Here is a 19,122-nt window from a genome sequence, read left to right as displayed (position 1 = left end):
TTCATAGAAGAATTAAACAAAATTTAAGTCAAATCTGCATTCTCAACCTGAAGTCAGACTTACCTGTGTTAAGACACAACAAATACAGTCAACTGGTCCTTCAACTGACATTACTTAAGGACTCATAAATGCAACTTTAAAAAATCAACAAGAAAAAAATCTTTCACCAACTATTTTAAAATGTGTACTTAAAAATGAATGAGGACTAGACAGGAAGCTTCCTCTTAAATTAATTTTTTTTTATTGTTCTACATTTTACAGGATCCCATACAAATAAATGCAGAGACTTTTATCTCATTTCAAATGAAGTATACACTTGGGACTGTAAGCTCTACTGTTCTGGAGACCTGTATCTGTTGAAACATTCTAAGCATAATCACAACTTTTTAAAAAATATCAAACACAGCATAGCAAACATTATGTACAAAATATATAATTAATCCTTTCAATTTACACAGGATCAGTTTGCAGCACTGGTTGCCTGTTTTACTAATATTCTTCAAACTATTGAGCCAAGTGAAAGGACATCAAAATAGTCTGTGCTTTGGTTCTTACCCTTCACAGATCAACTGAATTGGGAGTGGTAACAAAAATAATATAATAAATGAGCATTTCAAGTACTGGAAATTATACAAATGCAGTTCTGATTAAGGAAGAGTATTAAATCTGATGACTTGCCTTCTGTATCGGCTTGGCATCTTCCACATTTGGCTTAACTGAGAGCAAGAATTTGAAATAAAGAAAACAGAGGCTGGAAATACTCAGCAGGTTAGGCAGCATCTGTGGAGAAAAGGAGGAATGCTTAATAGCTCAGGTCTTTGACCCTGCATCAAAACTGAGTCATTTACAGAACAACAGCCATGTTGTTTAGGGGTGGTACAGTGCCAGGGACCACCCTTCGATGACTGTCTGCGTGGAGTTTGCACATTCTCCCCATGTCTGTGTGGGCTTCTACCAGGTGTTCTGGTTTCCTTTCACAGTCCAAACATGTGCAGGTTAAGTGGACTGGCCATGCTAAATTTTCCCTTAGTGTCCAGGGATATGTAGGTTAAATGGAGTAGCTTGATTTAAAAAAAAAGAGTAGGGTTACAGGGATAGACTGGGGGTCTGGGTGGGATGCACTTCGGAAGGTGGGTGCAGAATCAAATGGCCTCTTTCCGCACTGTAGGGATTTTACGAACAGCCTACGAGCAAAAACAGAGCCGGGAAAGGGGCAAGGTGGTTAAAAAACACACACAGGAAAAACAATTATCTGTAAACTGATTACATGAAGGCCAGGAATTGATTAACAGACAGAAATAATAATAGTACACAAAGGGGACAATGATGAGAAAAGTTAGACATCTTTTGTATCTCTGAGATTCAGAATGCTCGAATACTAGGATATAGCAGAGGGCATGGGAAACATGGAAAATCTGGAAAAGTGGAAAAGCTTGCTGTGGTTCAAGCATGTGGTGCAAAGGACAGATAGATCCCAGGAGTGTAAACCATCCTAATTGGTTCATGAAAATCTAAGCACAGGTAAAAACATAATTGGTCATCATGACATTTTCTCACTTTGCACAGAAGGCAAAACATATGAATTTACAAAAGGCATTTATCACAACCTTTTTATGTGATAAGATAAAAGCTTTCAGTATTGGGAGCAATATATTAACATGGATAAGGATTAATTAGCTAACAGCAAAGAGCGAATCTAGATACACAAGTTGTCTTCAAGGTGGCAAACTGTAACTAGCAGAATGCCACAGAAATCAGGCCTGGGGCTTCAACTATTTATAACCCGTAGCAATGGCTTGGATGAAGAGACAGACTGTATTGTGGCCAAATTTGGTGATATGAAAATAGGTAGGAAAGCCATTTGTGAGGAGGATAAATCGGTGAAAGGATATAGAGAGGCTAATTGAGTGGGCACAAATTTGGCAAATGAAGTATAATGTAGGAAAAAGTGAGGTTGCCCACTTTGGCAGGAAGTATACTGTTTAAATGGAGGTAGACTGCAGAATAGGGATCTGGGTATCCTTGTACATGAATCACAAAAAAAAAAGTTAAAATGCAGGTACAGCAACTAATTAGGAAGGAAATTAGAACAATGGCCTTTATTGTACGGGAGATGCAGCTTGAAACTAGGGAAGCTTTGCTACACTGTACAAGGTGAGACCAGACTTAGAGGATCATGTGCAACTTTACTCACTTTGCTGAAACTAAAATGGACCAAGTGGCACCTCATCTGCCACCTTCAACATTCACTCCCGCCACTATCGACAGTGGCAACTGCGTGTACAACCTACAAATGCACAGCAGTAACTCACCAATACTCCTCTAATAGCACCTTCTAAACAACCTATATCATTTTAGAAGAACAAGGACTGCAGAGATATAGGAACAACACTAGCCACAAGACTCCCTTCAAGCCACACACCGTCTTGACTTGGAAGCATATCTCTTCCTACACTATCACTGAGTTGAAATCCAAGAACTCTTTTCCAACAGCACGGCAGGTGCCCTTACACTCCAAAGACTGCAGCGCTTTAAGAAGGAAGCTCAATACCACTTGTGTTGGACAATAAATGCTTATCTAGCTGATGAAGCCCACTGATTCCTGTAATGAGGGCTTTATCTTACGAGGAAATGTTGAGGAGGCTGGGCCTATATTTATTGTATGTTTAAGAACGAGAAGTGATTATATGGTGTGTGTGTGTGTGTGCCTGTGTAGAAATGAGCCATTCAACCCAACGAGGCCATGCTAGTGTTTATGATCTGTCCAAATCTCTGCCCATCTAAATGTATCGTAACCCTCTATTTCCTTCACCTTCAAATGATTCTGTACAATTCTCTTCAACTATTCTCTAGGGTGTTCAATATTCTCACCTTTTTATGGAAAGAATAAATGTTCAAAGAGGATTTAAAAAGATGCTACCAGAACTGCATGGGTAAGCATGGGTCTTTTGTGTTTTTCCTCATCTTAAACAAAGGATGAAGACTCACCTAATAGAGGTATTTTAAAATTTTGAAAAGACTCTGACATAGACTGAACACAACACAATATTTTCTTTTATTGGGAAAAGCATAACTAGAATCCATCATTACAAGGTGGTTCCCAAGAATACCAATAAATTGATGCTGAAAAGGATGTTTCTGGTTATTAGCAGAAATCAAAAACAAGGGGACACCGCTCAAAAATAAGGAACTCCCATTCAACATGGAGACGAGAAAGAATTTATTTTCTCAGAGCAAATAGTGGAGGTTGATCATTGCTTTGAATAAATTCAGAGTTAAACATATTTGATTATCAAAGGAAGTCAAGGTTTGTAAGTGGAGGAATTAGATCAGTCAATATTTTAGTGAATTATACAGAAGGTTCAAGGGGTCAAACAGTCTACTCCTGCTGCTATTTCTAATTCTTCATTCTTATCCAAATTGTTGTTACAGGAACATATACTTCTTAACAGAAAGTCATTTATAAATAGAATATTGTAAAACTTTCTTTAACGACATCAAAATTACATTCAAAGCAGAGATACTCTTTGAATCAACAAGTCAAATCTGAAAATACGATGCAGTATAAACAAACTACTATAAACTTCAATTTGACCCCGAATCAGCCACTACAGTTTCTAGTTTTATGCAAGTTTGTTACATTCAGACTCATTACATACAATAGGAATACACTGAATGTGTATGTTTTTTCCAAATAAAAGTAAACATACCGTTGTGGTCACTTTAACAGCTTTTCAAAATTTTAAAAGACCTCTATTAAGTGACTCTTCATCGTTCTTTTAAGATTGAATAGTGCTTATTTTTACTCATCTATGTCAGACCTATAACTAAAAAGCACAGACTAGTTTGAACATTCCTTAAGACTGTGCACTGTCTAGTATTTGCATTATTTTAACTGCTGACCATGAGACAGTGATATTAGTTTGTGATACGTGACAGTAATGTTCCCAGAGCTCTTTGTGAAGAGACAGTTTGCATAATTTTGATTTTAATCTAATAAAACTGCGACTCCCTTTGATTAGGAAGGGCTCCCAAATATTCATGGTTTAGCAAGTAGAAATTATATACACATTATAATAGGGTAAATTTCAGTCACAGGGATTCCTGGGAGTACACAACTATAGCATGAAGACAGAGGAAATACAGGGGATAGGCTATCCAATAATCTGAAAATTCTCTTTCCCACTTGCAAAATATAAAATTGCAGCACAGCTAAAGAGCTACATTAAGTACAAGTAGAATTTTCAGTTCTGTGGAGTACACTGAAAGCACGACAAATGAAAGCACATCTGCTCAATTAAACTTGTTTCAATTGTACAAGCTTAGATCATCGGTTCTGAATTCCAGATTCGACAAGAACCTGACAAACATTACAGCAGGTTTCAAACAACTAAACAGCTACTATATACAATTTGTAGACAAGGTTAACAGAAAAACAACAATTAAGGCCAAATGTCCTCAGTAACAGTTGATTAAATAGCATAAGTATGACCACCCTTAAAGTTTCATATCACAGCCACCACCCCTTTCAACAAAATAAGCACCTGAATCAATTAAACAAAACAGCCACAGTTACATCAGGCAGCTTTAACAGACTATCAAAAGCCAATTTCACCATTAACATTGTTAGTTGTGTTGCAAGATCATTTTGGCAAGCTTGAAGAAAATGCAAACAAATCAATCAGCTTTAGGAAAGATTTGCACCAAGTTTTTAAAATGATTCAGAACTTTGGGATTTTTTTGTGCCCGATACATTATACTTCAGTTTTCTGTAGTTTTCCACTGATCCTGGTTATGAGCTTCCAGGAGTTAAATTAATATATTAAAAAAAACATGGTGTTCAGAATACCTTTAAGGATTTTTCTGATTTGAAGACATTAGCCAGCAAAAGGCAAGCTCTATTTCTAATGAAGTTCACTTCAGGTTGCTTTTTGAAAAAGGGAAAAAATAGTGAACATTCATGTTCACATACTCAAATCCATTATAGCTTGACTCAGCAAAGAATGTGCAAACACTTCCATTCTGGCCCCAAATAAGTCAGCAGTTAAGCTGCCTTAGGTGTAAAGTATTTTTTAATATTCCGTATATTTTAACTGAACAAGTTATACATTTCTTGAATTTGTATACAAATTACAATATTTGGTGTGAAAATATATCTATATATTCCAGTTTAACAAGAATTTGCAAAAGGTTTTGCAGTTCCTGCGTCGCTGACCCAAATTAGGTGCAGAGCAATCATCACTGGCATTTGCTCTTTTAACTATTTTTATCCAATTTCACTCTACATTTGCTTTATTGCCTTTAAGGGTCAAGTGAACAGAAGGTTCCTTTCTTTTATATTTGTGAATTCACACAACTCGAGGATAAATGGCATTAAGGAGTTAAGCAAGGATAGTTTAAATACGGAGGAATACTCACTCTACTGTGACACTATTTAACGCTCAAAAGAGCACAACTACAGAGTCTGTATAATCGCCATCCCATTTCTTCCAGTCAACTGGCCAGTGTAAGACTGCCAATGTGTGAACAGTTTTATGCTGTTATAGACTGGCTTCCAGCAGAAACAGAATTCAGATTCTTTTAACCTCCGATCATGCATCATCCTTGCAGATGGCAAAGAAAAAAAATTTGAATCCCATCAGTGTGGCAGGATTTGAATAGCCTATGTTACATACTGGACGGTCCAATGTGCGAAGATTAACAAAGTTGAAAATACACTTTCGGGTCATTAAGAAACAGAATCACCGCAATGGCTTCCAAGTTAATTAAACACTTTGGTACAGAGCAATGTAATGAGTATTTCCAAAATGTAAGGGTTAAATTGTACTTTCTGGATGGTTTATAATTATTTACATCCCAGTCATATCAAAACATTCCAAAAAGATTCAGAGAATTAGTTTTTGGAGTGCAGTGATCACTATCTGGGAAAATGCAGCAATCATTCAGCGCCAGCAATATCCACAATCAAAAGCTTCAAAATATTTTTATTTTGCTTTGATAATTTACAATTTCATATGCTATGAAATTTTATTTTGCGTCAAGAATGCAAATAGCCAAGCTTGGGATACAGAATCAGTTTGAATATTTTGCGCAGCACCACAGCCCAGAGACTTGTTTATCCCAAAACCTTTTAGAAGGAAACGCCCCAGAGAGCCTGTGTAACTGTTTTAAAGTTATATTAGATGATGGATTTACAAAGATTGGCAAGCTGTGCACTAAAACAGGAGTTGGGGGGGGGGTGCGGTTAAACGAGTATCCAAAAATAACAATAGACTGAAGAGGAAGAATTTACTCACAAAAGAGAACTAAATACGAAGTCAGAATTATATTTGACTCTGGAGTGCATTTTTATGTAATGCACATCATGGGAAGCAACAAAGAAATACAGAACATTTTCTAAAGCCTGCATATAACCGCTCAGTGAGGAATTGCTGTTATCCTCATACTTTGTGATGCAATTGGATAAGTAACCATTGGAGTGGTGGCATGGCTAATAGTGATTCCTGGCATTGCTTGTGCAATTGACACTGCCACTGGTGCAACAGAAACAGCCACTGGGGCCATAGAGACTGGAGGCGCCATCCCCTGGGCAATGGTCTGGGCAAGCGCTGCAGGAAGTGAAGCAATCTCAGGATTAAGATGCTGTGCTGTTGGTGCAGCATTAGCAGGTGGTGCAGCAGTAGCTCCAGCAGTTGCCACCAGGTCTTGCTGGGTGACAGGTCGCGGTTGAAGCGCTTGGCTGCTCAAAGTGGTGTGGGTCTGTGCTATTCCATGGTTGTAATTAGTGATTGCACCCACAGTTGGTGCTGCCAGTGTTTGCTCTGTTGCTGTGGGAGTGGAGGTTAGCGTGACCACCTTGGTTTGGTTGCGGAAATGTGCATTTTGCTCCAAAAGTACCTCATTAGTTGCCATTAAATTTGAGATCTGTTTTTTGAGTTCCTCAACACGCTTTCGAAGCATCAGATTCTCCTCCTCCAGAAATCGATAGTCAACTGGACGTGAATTTGGGATATTAAAATCATAACTCTCAAATCGCAAGCCATCAACCCTTCGTCTCTTTAGAACATGGTCATAATCAGCATAGCGATCAGTGTCATAGAGGTCATCAAATGGGTCATATCGACGCACTACAGGAGAAATCACTTGGTCTCGTGACAATCTCTCCAAAGTTCTGTTTTCATATTCATATTCATCACGTTTTAAGTGCCGGAATTTACACTTAGATCCTCGTTGACAGTCACCTTTCAAGTAGTCACGACAAATTGGGACCTCACCTTTTTTAAAAGAGAGGTCAGATGGCGAAAGGCCAAGACCCATGGCCACTGTCAGGCGCAGGCGTGGGGGAAGCTCTCCTGACTTTTTATAATGTTCCTCATCCTCCTTTGTCCCATGAATAAACTTGCAGTTGATGCGAGTGCACTCCTTGTTCTGATAGTCATGACAAAAGACAAATTCATTTTTCTTTACGCCCAAGTCAGACACTTCATTAATATCAGGGTGATAGAACTTGCAGCGCTTACCACGTTTGCAGACATTGCGCAGGAAGTCTCGGCAAATATCATCTGAGCTGTGGCCAGCCTCGTCATTACCACTGTTAAATAAATTATCTTTATCCGGCATCTTCACAGACTATTTCTGTGCTTCTCAGCCACTGTACACAAAAACATCTGAAAAAGAAAATCAAGGTATGTCTTTACAGAGAAGGAGGAATTAGTCCACAAGCTAAGTGTTACCTGAACCACTGTAATTGGTACTCAGCAAGCTAAGCAACGATTGTAATGGAATTGAAAAAGGTTTCTAAACGTGCCCAGAGTCAGCAACAAACATTACTAGGTTAGTTGTACCACATGCTTCCCCACAATGTAGCTTCACTACAACTTCGGAAGTCTACCTCCTACTGTACCAGAGTCACATTTTCATCACTGATCCCTTGGCGGAGTTGGGGAATGATGAGTATGGATTGTAATAAATTATAGGTTATTTTGTGCTTGGCTTATGTTCATTGCAAACTTGCCTGAGGTTTGCCAAACCTACATCATTTTAGATATCACCAAAGAACAAAAAAAAATTTACTTCATTAGTCTGAGATACATTAAATAACTGCATCTATATGAAAGTAAATAAAAATTGCTTCTTTCAAAAAAACTCCAAGATTTAGACTTTATCATGATTTAACTTATCCACATTCAATGTACATGCATACTTTCAGAAGTATCAGAGAGTAATTCATGATATAACGCTTTCACACACTTCAAAGTACCACTAATGGAAGTGAGGAAGACTTATTTCTTTTCTCAGTGGAGAAACAATTCTGGGTATTGGGAAAGGAGAAAACTGAAAAAAATAAATAAGAGTACCTGACTCATAGACCAAAGTACAAACTACACCTGCTTGCCTAGAAAGAATTGTTGACTATGGCTTTTAGCAATCCAGAAAACAAAAAAAAAGCGAGAGTTTTCACTTCGAATTTCAACCCTGTGACCTCTACTGGAAAATATACATGAGAGCTTTGGGACCACAATGCTTGGTATCACCTTTGATCCCAGCATTTGTAAGGGTTATTCATTATTACCCGGACTAGCACGTAAAGAATGTCCACAATGTGGTAAAGAAGATAATGCATAAGTACCCCAGCAAGAGAGTCAGCACTTTCGACAGATAGGGGTGGGGGTTGGTGGTTGGTGGTGGAATCCAATACTTGCAATCATACTAAACAAATGTGAACCCAAAGAAACAAAAAAAAACTAAAGTATCATAGAACTAGAAACACAATGAGATGACATACAAGAAAGTGAAAAGGTGAAAATGGACAGTGATTGGGAAGACAAGAGTAGAAATTACTTTTGCCAGGAATGTTTGTTTGAAAAAAAAATGCAGTTGATGAAATTCAGAACTTTGATACCATGTTTTTTAGGGTATCTGTTTGCCAGAATCTTGTGTGCCTTTGATAGTCAATAATGAATGGACTGAAAGCTCCAAATGATGGCCACTGAAATGAATAATGTACACAGCTGAAAATTACAAGATTATTAAAGTAGTGCAGGTGTGAAAAATCATTTTCAGTGTTGTTCTTTCATCATCCCCTACCCAGAACGTGACACTGATGACAAAGCTCATTCCCCGTTTTGATAATACAAAGCTAAAAGTAATTCCTTACCAGTGTATCTGGGCCAGTATCACAGATCTTTAACTGATTTCATTTATCACAAACCGGTCAATATTAACAAAAGGTGGCATCAGTAAAACTCCATTTAGCCATAGACATTGGGATCATGACAATTGATGCAGAAGATATTTGTAGAGGGAACAGTATTACTTTGAGGGGAAAAAGTATGTAAATTGAAAATATTCTGAATATACATAAATTATTCAATGAGAAACAGCTATTTCAACAAGTTGAAGTACATTTATTTATGTAAAAAACCTTGATACTGCAGGCATTCACTGAAAATATTTTCAGTTTCGCAAACATCATGAAAAAACAAGGAAAACACAATTCTTGGGTTTTATAATTAGACGTATCAAATACCAAAATAAGGAGATGTGTTAAACTTGCATAAGACATTAGTCAGACTGCAGTTGGAGTACTTTGTGGTAGTTTATGGTGCCCAGTTATAGGAAGGCTACATCAGCAAAGATGAAATAGCATTGGATGTAGGTTTGCTTGCTGAGCTGAAAAGATTCATTTCCAGATGTTTTGTTACGTTACTAGATAACATCTTCTGTGGACCTCAGGCGAAGCGATGCTGAAAATTCCTGCTTTCTAATTATAATGTTTGGGTTTTTTTGGGTTGGTAACGTCATTTCCTGTGGTGAAGCCACTTCAGTTCCTTTTCTCAGGGGGTGGTAGATGAGGTCTAACTCGATGTGTTCGTTGATAGCATTCCGGTTGGAATGCCATGCTTCTAGGAATTCTCAAGACAACCAATTATGCCCTATCTGGCATAAAATTCACTAAAGAGGAGGAAAACAACAACAAACTGCCATTCCTAGATGTCACAGTAGAGCAAACAGCCAATGGGGAACTTCAAACCAATGTCTACAGGAAAACAACACATACAGACCAAATATTGAACTACAGAAGCAATCATCCCAACATCCACAAACGAAGCTGCATCAGAACATTATTTCAATGAGCCAACACACACTGCAGGACAGAGGGACTACACAAAGCAGAGGAAAATCATCCATACCGTGTATTCAAAAAGAATGGGTACCCAACGAACACAGTCTGCCAATTTCTCAGCAACAAACCCAAACAAGCAGACAAAACACGTCCAGAAACCCTAGCCACTCTCCCCTACATCAAAGGCATCTTGGAAATGACTGCCAGACTACTCAGACCCCTTGGCATCATGGTAGCCCACAAACCCACCAACACACTAAAACAGCAGCTAATGAACTTAAAAGACCCTATACAGACAATGAGCAAAACTAACGTCATTTACAAAGTACCATGCAAGGACTGTTAGAAACACTACATTGGACAAGCAGGTAGAAAACTAGCCACGAGGATACATGAACACCAACTAGCCACAAAAAGACATGACGCCCTCTCACTAGTATCCTCACATATGGATGAGGAAGGACACCACTTCCACTGGGACAACACATCTATCCTAGGACAAGTCAAACAAAGACATGCACGAGAATTCCTAGAAGCATGGCATTCCAACTGGAACTCTATCAACGACCATATCGAGTTAGACCCCATCTACCAACCCCTGAGAAAAGGAACAGGAAGTGACTTCACCACAGGAAATAACATCACCAACCCAAAGAAACCCAAACATATAAATAGAAAGCAGGAATTTTCAGCATTGCTTTGCCTGAGGCCCACTGAAGATGTTACCTAGTAGGATAACAAAACGTCTGAAAATGAACCTTTCAGCTCAACGAGCAAACTTACATCCAAAACCTCAACCTGAGCTACAAATCTTCTCAAAACTCGCTGTGAAATAATGTTACCAGGATGGGCTATTACAGTTAAAAGAGATTTAAGTTTTAAATTTAAGACTTTTCTGCTGGATTGGAGAAAATTAAGGGGTTCCTGATTAGAAGCCTTCAAGATTATGGTGAAATGGTAATGAGTGCACATAAATTTAGCATGAAGATATAAATGAGAGGGGTTTGAAAAGTGTTTCCTCATAGACGGTGATTTGGATGTGAAATGCTCTAAAAACTGTTGTTCCAAGCAAGGTCACAATTATTAAATAGATAATTACTTGAAAAAGAATATTAAAAAGGATAAGGGAAACAAGCAAGAGAGTAAGATTAGGTGGCTTTTTGCAAGAAAAATTCATATATATATATCAAATTGTCACATGCTATGATCTTAAATCTTTCAAAATTACTTAAGAAAAACTGAGAAAAATCAGAGATTGTTCAACTTTGAAAGGAGGTACATGATGGACAGCAAATGCTGATCTTGCCAGCGATGCCCATGTCCCACAAGTGAACAGAAATTACACGTGAAATTGAAAACAATAATTTGAGCACTGTTTCAAATTAAGTCACGACTGTCAGCAAAGGGGAATGAGGTACAAACTGATAAAAAATGCAAATACAGCATTGATGTCAAAAGGCACTTTAGCACAGTGATCATTAATTAAAATGATGCCTATGATAGGGCAGAGGATGCAAAAACCTTGAGTTAATCTGTGATATGTGCGATACTGTGACGAGGCTGATATTTGGAGTTTCTATGAGAGGCTGAGAAAAAATAACTGAACTTCCTTCTGCATCTGTACTTACCTTTGTGCTTAGACAACATTTTGTCCTGTTTTATACATCACATTATACAATATAGCCTTCATACAGAATACAAATGAGTGTTCTTCCAGGACCTGAAGCAGTCGCTGTTCTCCCATCATGGATTACAATCAAAACAAATCAACCCAAGTCTGATCCTGGTACAGATCCGCCTTTATAATTATAACAGAAATAGTAACAATATAATTAATTGTAAAATTATTTTCAGACTTGACTGTTTACAGAGACTACATATACACGCCTGTAAAACAAAACTCAACAAACTAATCTGATGTAGCAAAAACATTGAATGACAATGAAAAGTATTGTTTGTAAGACAAATTCCCAAAACGTGCAAACGTTAACATGACTGCTCTTCACTTCTTGTCTTTTTTGAAAGCAACCGGAACAATCGAATGCAAGCAGAACAGGAGAACCAATCCTCTCTCTTCGGAATAGAGTATAAGGCATACATACTACTCCTTGCAGCATGTGAGAATAAAAGTTTCTTTAAATGTATTACTTATGGAAGTTTAAGTGTCATGACCAATTTAAAGAATCTTAGCCTCCCTCTTCTCCCAAGTTTGGAAACTGCACTGTCCATTGTCAAAAAGAAGCATAACGTTGAAACTTAACTCACACCGATCTCGACTGGAATGCAAGAAACCATATTTAGAAAAGGAACAACTTAGACAGCATGAGAAGATGGTGCTTATTACTTCAACCATGGAGATGAATTAGAAACTGTTAACTGTCAATCTTAGTTAGTTGTTTAAAATTAAACCAGGCAGATAGTCTCTGATTGGCAAAGGTGTTGTCATGACAAAAACAGCATGGATTTGGCAGTCCCCATACCTAGGTGAAAATGAGGACTGCAGATGCTGGAAATCAGTCAAGATTAGACTAGTGCTGGAAAAGCACAGCAGGTTAGGCAGCATCCGAGGAGCAGGAAAATCGATATTTCAGGCAAGATGAAGGGCTTTTGCCCAAAACATCGATTTTCCTGCTCCTCGGATGCTGCCTAACCTGCTATGCTTTCCCAGTCCCCATACAGGTCTCCTCAATGAAAAGGTGCAATGTAAGGACAAATTCTACAAAGAACAGGGCTAGGTGTGTGAATATGTGCAGCCTAAGCGCATGCAAATGAATCACACTTCAAACCAGATTGATAATCTTGGTTTCTGGTGTAATTCTCATCGGAGTTAGGATTATTCGTAAAATGCTGTCCAGCAGCAAGATCGCATCCAAATGTCAGACATGGTATTCTGAAATTTACAAGCACGGGCTGGTTGAGCACAGTTAGCCTGCTGCCTGCTGTGGACAATCAATGGGATGTTTTGCTTAATATAATCTGTCAGTTTTTAAGATGTAGAATCTATAGACATATATCACACAACTGAAACTCATTAACCGCATTACTTGTTTACAGAGGCAAAATGTCTCTGCGGCTTGATGGCAACATCCTATCAGTATGGAATACCATTCTCATGTTTCCTGCAAAATAGCAATGAGAGATGGATATCAAGGTAGATTGGACAGGTTTCAGGGCCAAAAAAGTGGTGGCTATAGATCCTTCCATAAATTTATGTGATATACAGTGGGTGCTGATTTAATAAGATAGCCATTTTCATATGTGAATAGCTGTGATATTGGCTATCTCAGCATCAAGTTTGCAGTGAGCAAATGGTTAGAGGCCAATTCATGAGTTTGCCAATAACGTTGATCTTGTAGTACATCGAATTGTTGGAATACCAGTGCATAAATTGACTAATGCATGCAGCCTTGCAATATATGGTGGAAGAAAACCCATTTGCAGATTTCCTAACAAATACAGAGCTTGTTTGATTGTGCCATTTAATCTGTAAATTTGTGCACAGGATGGGAATTTATGAAACTGTATAAACAAATTCTTTGATGCAACTGTGGATACAAATGTTGTAAATGTGTCAGAGGTAAAATCTGCTGCTGAAACGAGGCAAGCAAGCTCTCTTTCCTCATGTAAATTGAGAAATATGCCAATGTGTTCTCTACTACTGTCTACCACAAACCTACATTGGATTAGTGGTGCTGGAAGAGCACAGCAGTTCAGGCAGCATCCAACGAGCAGCGAAATCGACGTTTCGGGCAAAAGCCCTTCATCAGGAATAAAGGCAGTGAGCCTGAAGCGTGGAGAGATAAGCTAGAGGAGGGTGGGGGTGGGGAGAAAGTAGCATAGAGTACAATGGGTGAGTGGGGGAGGAGATGAAGGTGATAGGTCAAGGAGGAGAGGGTGGAGTGGATAGGTGGAAAAGAAGATAGGCAGGTCGGACAAGCCCGGACAAGTCAAGGAGACAGTTACTGATCCACTCCACCCTCTCCTCCTTGACCTATCACCTTCACCAGCACCACTAATCCAGTATTTGGTTTTCAGCATCTGCAGTCATTGTTTTTACCTCACAAACCTACATTCAACAGTCAATATATGCATTGGAATTCCTATAATTTCCCCATTCTACAAAATCAACCTATTGGCAACCTCACTGATAGGGCACTAGCCAACTGCTTACCATGTAAGCTTAACACCAAGATATGATGCATCAAAACTAATGCATAACCTGATAAAATCATCACTTGCTATATATCACACAAACTCATCGAAGATGCAATGGTTGCCACATTTGGCCCTGAAAGGTGTCCAGCCTACCTCAGAGTACCTTGGAAATGGAAGGTGAATCAAACATTTGAACAACAGGTGAGGGCTAGCAGTCTCACTCTGCTACTTCATAATTAAGTGGTATTCTTCATCAAGCCATGGAGATTTTTTGACTACCACACAAAGCTATAGGAGTTTCAGTACTGGTGTGATGCCAGATATGCAAGGCTGTACATTCAATCCAACGACTGGCAGACAGTTATTAAAACAACATGGAAAAAGACAGAAGGTGAAAAAAACAAATTTGTACTGATGTTTGATGCTTTCTGCTCAATCTATAGTTAAACAGCAAGCTGCGAGATTTGTAATCAATGAAAGCGTAGAAAGTAACTTTTTAAAATAAAACTGCATCATAAGCAAGGGATATTAATATATAAAACAACCATCCTGCAATTTGCATAACCTAACTAAATTTAGGACAGATGTATAAAGAGACTATAAAGAGACAAAAATCCTAGAAGCAAATGTATCTTACAATACTGTAATTTTAAAAAAAGTTCATCATATTCATTCAGATAGCTCCTACCCAGAATATCATGAACAGCAGACCAGCCACACATCCAAAAGGTGGTAGGGTAATCAGTTTGCAGCCTTTGCCTCGCTGCTCATCTTCCACATTGCCACCAATAAAATGTCATAAATTGGAAGTAACACTGTGCTGAACAACTAAGTACCAAGAGGTTTATTTTTAAATCAAGGATACAGCACCTTTAACTTTTACTTTGTATTTTATGCATCTGCTAAGTAATCTGATAGTTAATTATTGTAGGGAGGCATAATTGTAAGATGCCATATAAAGCAAATACATATCACACCAGAATAAACTGATGTGGAATTTGAGAAAAAGCAGAATTATTGGAAAGACTTAGGGCTTGTCCAATGTTCAAGAATTTTAAACCAACGTCATACAGATCAGCAAAAACTTGAATGTGGTCCTTGGTCTGTGCTGAGCTAGCTGTATCCTAATTACAGTAGTAAGGATAGAACTCAATGACCTCAGAAAGTGAATGCAATGAACTACAAATTGGTTCACGAACCATGTATGGCAATGTATTGTGCTATGGAGTAGTAGAATGCAGGCTCAATCCCGTAACTGATCAAAATGTTAAGTTTTCTGAACTTAGTCACATCATCAAACAAAAAGTCAGAATATTCCTCAGAGTGGGAAGGAGCAAAAAGAATGGAAAGCAAACCACTGTCACATACTGCTTAGCAAACAGTTACATCAGAACATCAGCAGAGACCCAGATGCCTAAATTTATTGCTAAAGTGCTTAAATTCAGAAATATTTGGATTGCGGACATCCAAGCAAACATTAAATCGACCAGTTTAGGAGCAAGGAGCGGAAGACAGTGACAAAAAAAAAGAAAACATTTCCATCCTCAGCAGTCATGGCAAAGTGATTCCTGCTATCAGGTACACAAGCTACCCAGAATATCATGATTAACAGACCAGCTACACATGATCCAGATTTGCAAAAAGGCTGATATTATCACAGGCAACAGAGTGATGACAGTGTGTAGCTGATTCAATTAATAGATTGAAATATACCTGTATGGACACTAGATACAAAGAGGATCAGGTAGGCTGCAATAATCCTCATGATTAAATAACCTTCTGGAACGGCTCACAAATGTGGACTATCTACTTGGGTGAGACACTGGCGATTTAGTGGCAGCTGAGGAGGTGCATCCAGGTGAACTACTATTTTCAGGAAAGAATTAGCATAAGACTGGGAAAGAAAATATAGTTTGCAAAAGACTTGTTACACTATTGTTATAATTTTTCATTTATCAATTTCAGGATGTTAATTGGGGACTTAGCTTGCCTTTTAACTCTAATTCGTACTCGACATCAATTAGTACATGTCAGATAGCTCAGCTATACAAAAGGATTGTAACCTCTATGCTAAGCACATTTTCAAAATTGTATAATAGCATCTCAAAAACCATTATTCAGGATCAGTTTCCTTCTCACTACTTTTCTTGCTTTTCCAGGTCACCATCAAATTCTGGAAAGCTGATTTGCTTCATTTAACATTGTTGAAGTAACATCAGGGTCTTCCATCAAGACAATTTTCAGAGTTATACAGTATTTTGAGTACTATACTCTAAAATATAATACTTTAAAAATAACAAATTAATGAAGCATGGGGTCAGCTTTTCTAGAATGATGATAGGGAACTTTATACTTTCAACTCTGCTTTATGAAACAGCTTGCTGGATATTAAATTGTGGATAAACCAAACACTATCAAGACTGATGGCACTCTGTTCAATTTCCATCTGAAATTCCACATCCTAAACTGCATTTTACTATAAGACTGAAGCCAACGCTGTAATCTAACTACCTTATTGAACTATAAAGAGTTACAAACTCCTTAGGGTGGCTCAGTGGTTAGCACTGCAGCCTTACAGCAACAGGGACCTGGGTTCAATCCTCGCCTCAGGCGACTGTCCTTGTGGAGTTTGCACATTCACCCACAATTTTTTTTCTCCCACAATCCAAACATGTGCAGGCCAGATGAATTGGTCATGCTAAATTGCCCATAGTGTTAGATGCATTAGTCAGAGGGAGATGGGACTGGGTGGGTTGCTGTGGACTTGTTGGGCCGAATGGCCGGTTTCCACATTGTAGAGAATCTAATCAAACTTCATATTGCTTTCGCTGCAAAAAGCTGAACTCCCCTCGTGTTTATCACTTCCAGGCTTGACTTCAATACAATCTGCACATGCCTCACAATTCCATCGCATTCAAACCAGCATGAAACTCTAACTTGCCCCATTCACCTCAGGCTTCATATATTTCTGTTGGCTAATCGTGGTACGTCAATTTCAAAATTCTCATCTACAAATCTCTCCATAACCTAACTGCCAGCTTAATTCTAAAATTTTCTCTATTTCTAGGTTTCAATTCACTTTACAATTTCTAAACCTGAACTACATGTACATCACATCCGCTGCAACCTTTGCAATGGGTCTTCAGCTGACAAGTAGTCTTGAATTCCTAAAGTGCTTCCACCTTGCTACATCGTTCTCTGCCCTCAAAATATTCTTCAAGTAGCCTTAACTCCGCTGAGGGCTCCATCTCGTCCCCATGAAATCCCTTGGGCCATTTTGTTATGCTCAAGGCAATTTAGAAGTATAAGCTTTTGTACTCAAAAAACGACAAAAAAAACCCTGCAAATCCAAAGTAGACAAGCAGGAGATGGAAGACAGCATCAGGAGGTGGAGTACATACTACCTGGCTTGCTGTGTTCTTTCAGCCTCTTGCTTGTCCACTTTGTACGCGAAAGAAGCATTTCGGCAGAAAACAAGAGTCTAATCAAGTTTCATCAGAAGTAAATATCGATTCCTTAGTGCTGCAAATGTATGAATGATCTATGAAATTTCAAAAACAATGCTCGTAAAATTCTGATTTAACGATCATTTTACTGTACATTACACCGTATATCAGTCACAAGCTAGTCGAGGGATTCGAAGGCTGTTATGGGATTTCTAGGCCTTAACTTTGTGCTACATGAAACAACGGCGTACACACGAAAACAAAATTAAACCTTCGTTCTGACTATTTAAATTGTCGGAATAATCAAGAGTAAAAATCAAAACGGATACAAAACAGACAGAAAAAAGGAATGTATTTACATACACGGTTCAGCTCCTTCACTCCTTCACTCCTCCAAACACAACGAGTATCAAAAAAAGCTCCTCCCAGACAAGAGCGGCTTAACGCCAATGAGTTGCGATTCGTAACCTGAATTCCTTCCAGTCAGCTCGGTTACTATTTTACATTCAAAATTTAACCTGAATTCCCTCGCCCATAAATTTTCTAATATCTATAACATTGAATAGTCCCCAACAGCATGGATGTTAGTAATTTGAAAACCTGAAACAATACAAGGAAATACTCAGCAAGTCTTGCACCATCTTTTGAGAAACGAAAAAAATCAGAGAGAAGCGTTTCAGGTTAGTGACCTTTAACTGGGGAAGAATTCAGAAGTAACAGGTTTTAAGCAAATAACAAGTACCTGTACAGAGACAAGAAAAGTGGGAGGGGGCTTACACTAAAGGAAAAGCCTGTGAAAGGTGGAAGGTGGGAGTAAACGACAAAAAAGGATGATGGTGCAAGTAAAAATGAAATGCCAATGTTGTAAGTAAGGAAACAAATGATGGACTTACAGTAGGTGTGAATAGGAAAGTCGAATAATCCCCAATTACATTGGAGAAAAATGAAAACAGTAGTTATGAGTTAAAAATTTTGAACACTGAAAGGCTGCAAAGTACCCAATCAAAAGATGCATGTTGTTCCTCGAGCTTACATTCACCTTCATTGGATTACTGTAGGAGGCTAAGGACAGAATTCAAACTGGAAGAACAGTGGAGAATGAAAATTACAGGCAATCTGGAATCTGAGGTCATGCTTCTGGCCTGAATGGATATATTCCACAAAGCAGTCACCCAATCTAGGTTTGGTCTCCCCAGTAGAGAGTAAGAAAGGCAAATACAGAGTACTAAACAGAAAAAAACATATACAGTGCGTAAATTGGTATTTTGATGGACTGCAAGGAGGCTTGTACAATGAGAAGGGTAAGTTTTGTATCTCTTGCATTTGCACAAGATACTGTTGTTGAAAGGAGAAGGGGTGTTGAGGATGGTGATTGAAGTTGTTGTATTATTAATC

At 38.4% G+C, this 19,122-nt stretch overlaps 1 protein-coding gene across 12 annotated transcripts in view; it reads right to left on the bottom strand.

The window, feature by feature from the left end:
* The window catches only part of LOC140471221 (zinc finger CCCH domain-containing protein 10-like), a 302,904-nt gene extending 284,266 nt beyond the window's left edge, over positions 1–18,638 (bottom strand). For 4 of the 12 annotated variants that reach the window (XR_011956897.1, XM_072567156.1, XM_072567155.1 and 1 more), the window contains exons 1-2: positions 18,091–18,247; positions 7,521–7,667 (exon numbers count right to left, since the gene is read on the bottom strand). Coding sequence is in view for 10 of the 12 variants with exons in the window: in XM_072567156.1 (XP_072423257.1) it covers positions 7,521–7,620 (100 nt within the window). In the remaining 2 variants the exon portion in view is untranslated. Of the gene's footprint in view, positions 1–224; positions 7,668–11,754; positions 12,649–17,682; positions 17,861–18,090; positions 18,265–18,620 lie in introns of those variants that run through there. The other 8 variants (XM_072567152.1, XM_072567153.1, XM_072567151.1 and 5 more) reach the window with 8 other exon arrangements.
* Between the last annotated feature and the right edge of the window lie 484 nt (positions 18,639–19,122).

The sequence above is a fragment of the Chiloscyllium punctatum genome, chromosome X (assembly GCF_047496795.1).
Source record: "Chiloscyllium punctatum isolate Juve2018m chromosome X, sChiPun1.3, whole genome shotgun sequence".
Classification (NCBI taxonomy): Eukaryota; Metazoa; Chordata; class Chondrichthyes; order Orectolobiformes; family Hemiscylliidae; genus Chiloscyllium; species Chiloscyllium punctatum.
This window is presented reverse-complemented; position numbering and strand designations above follow the sequence as displayed.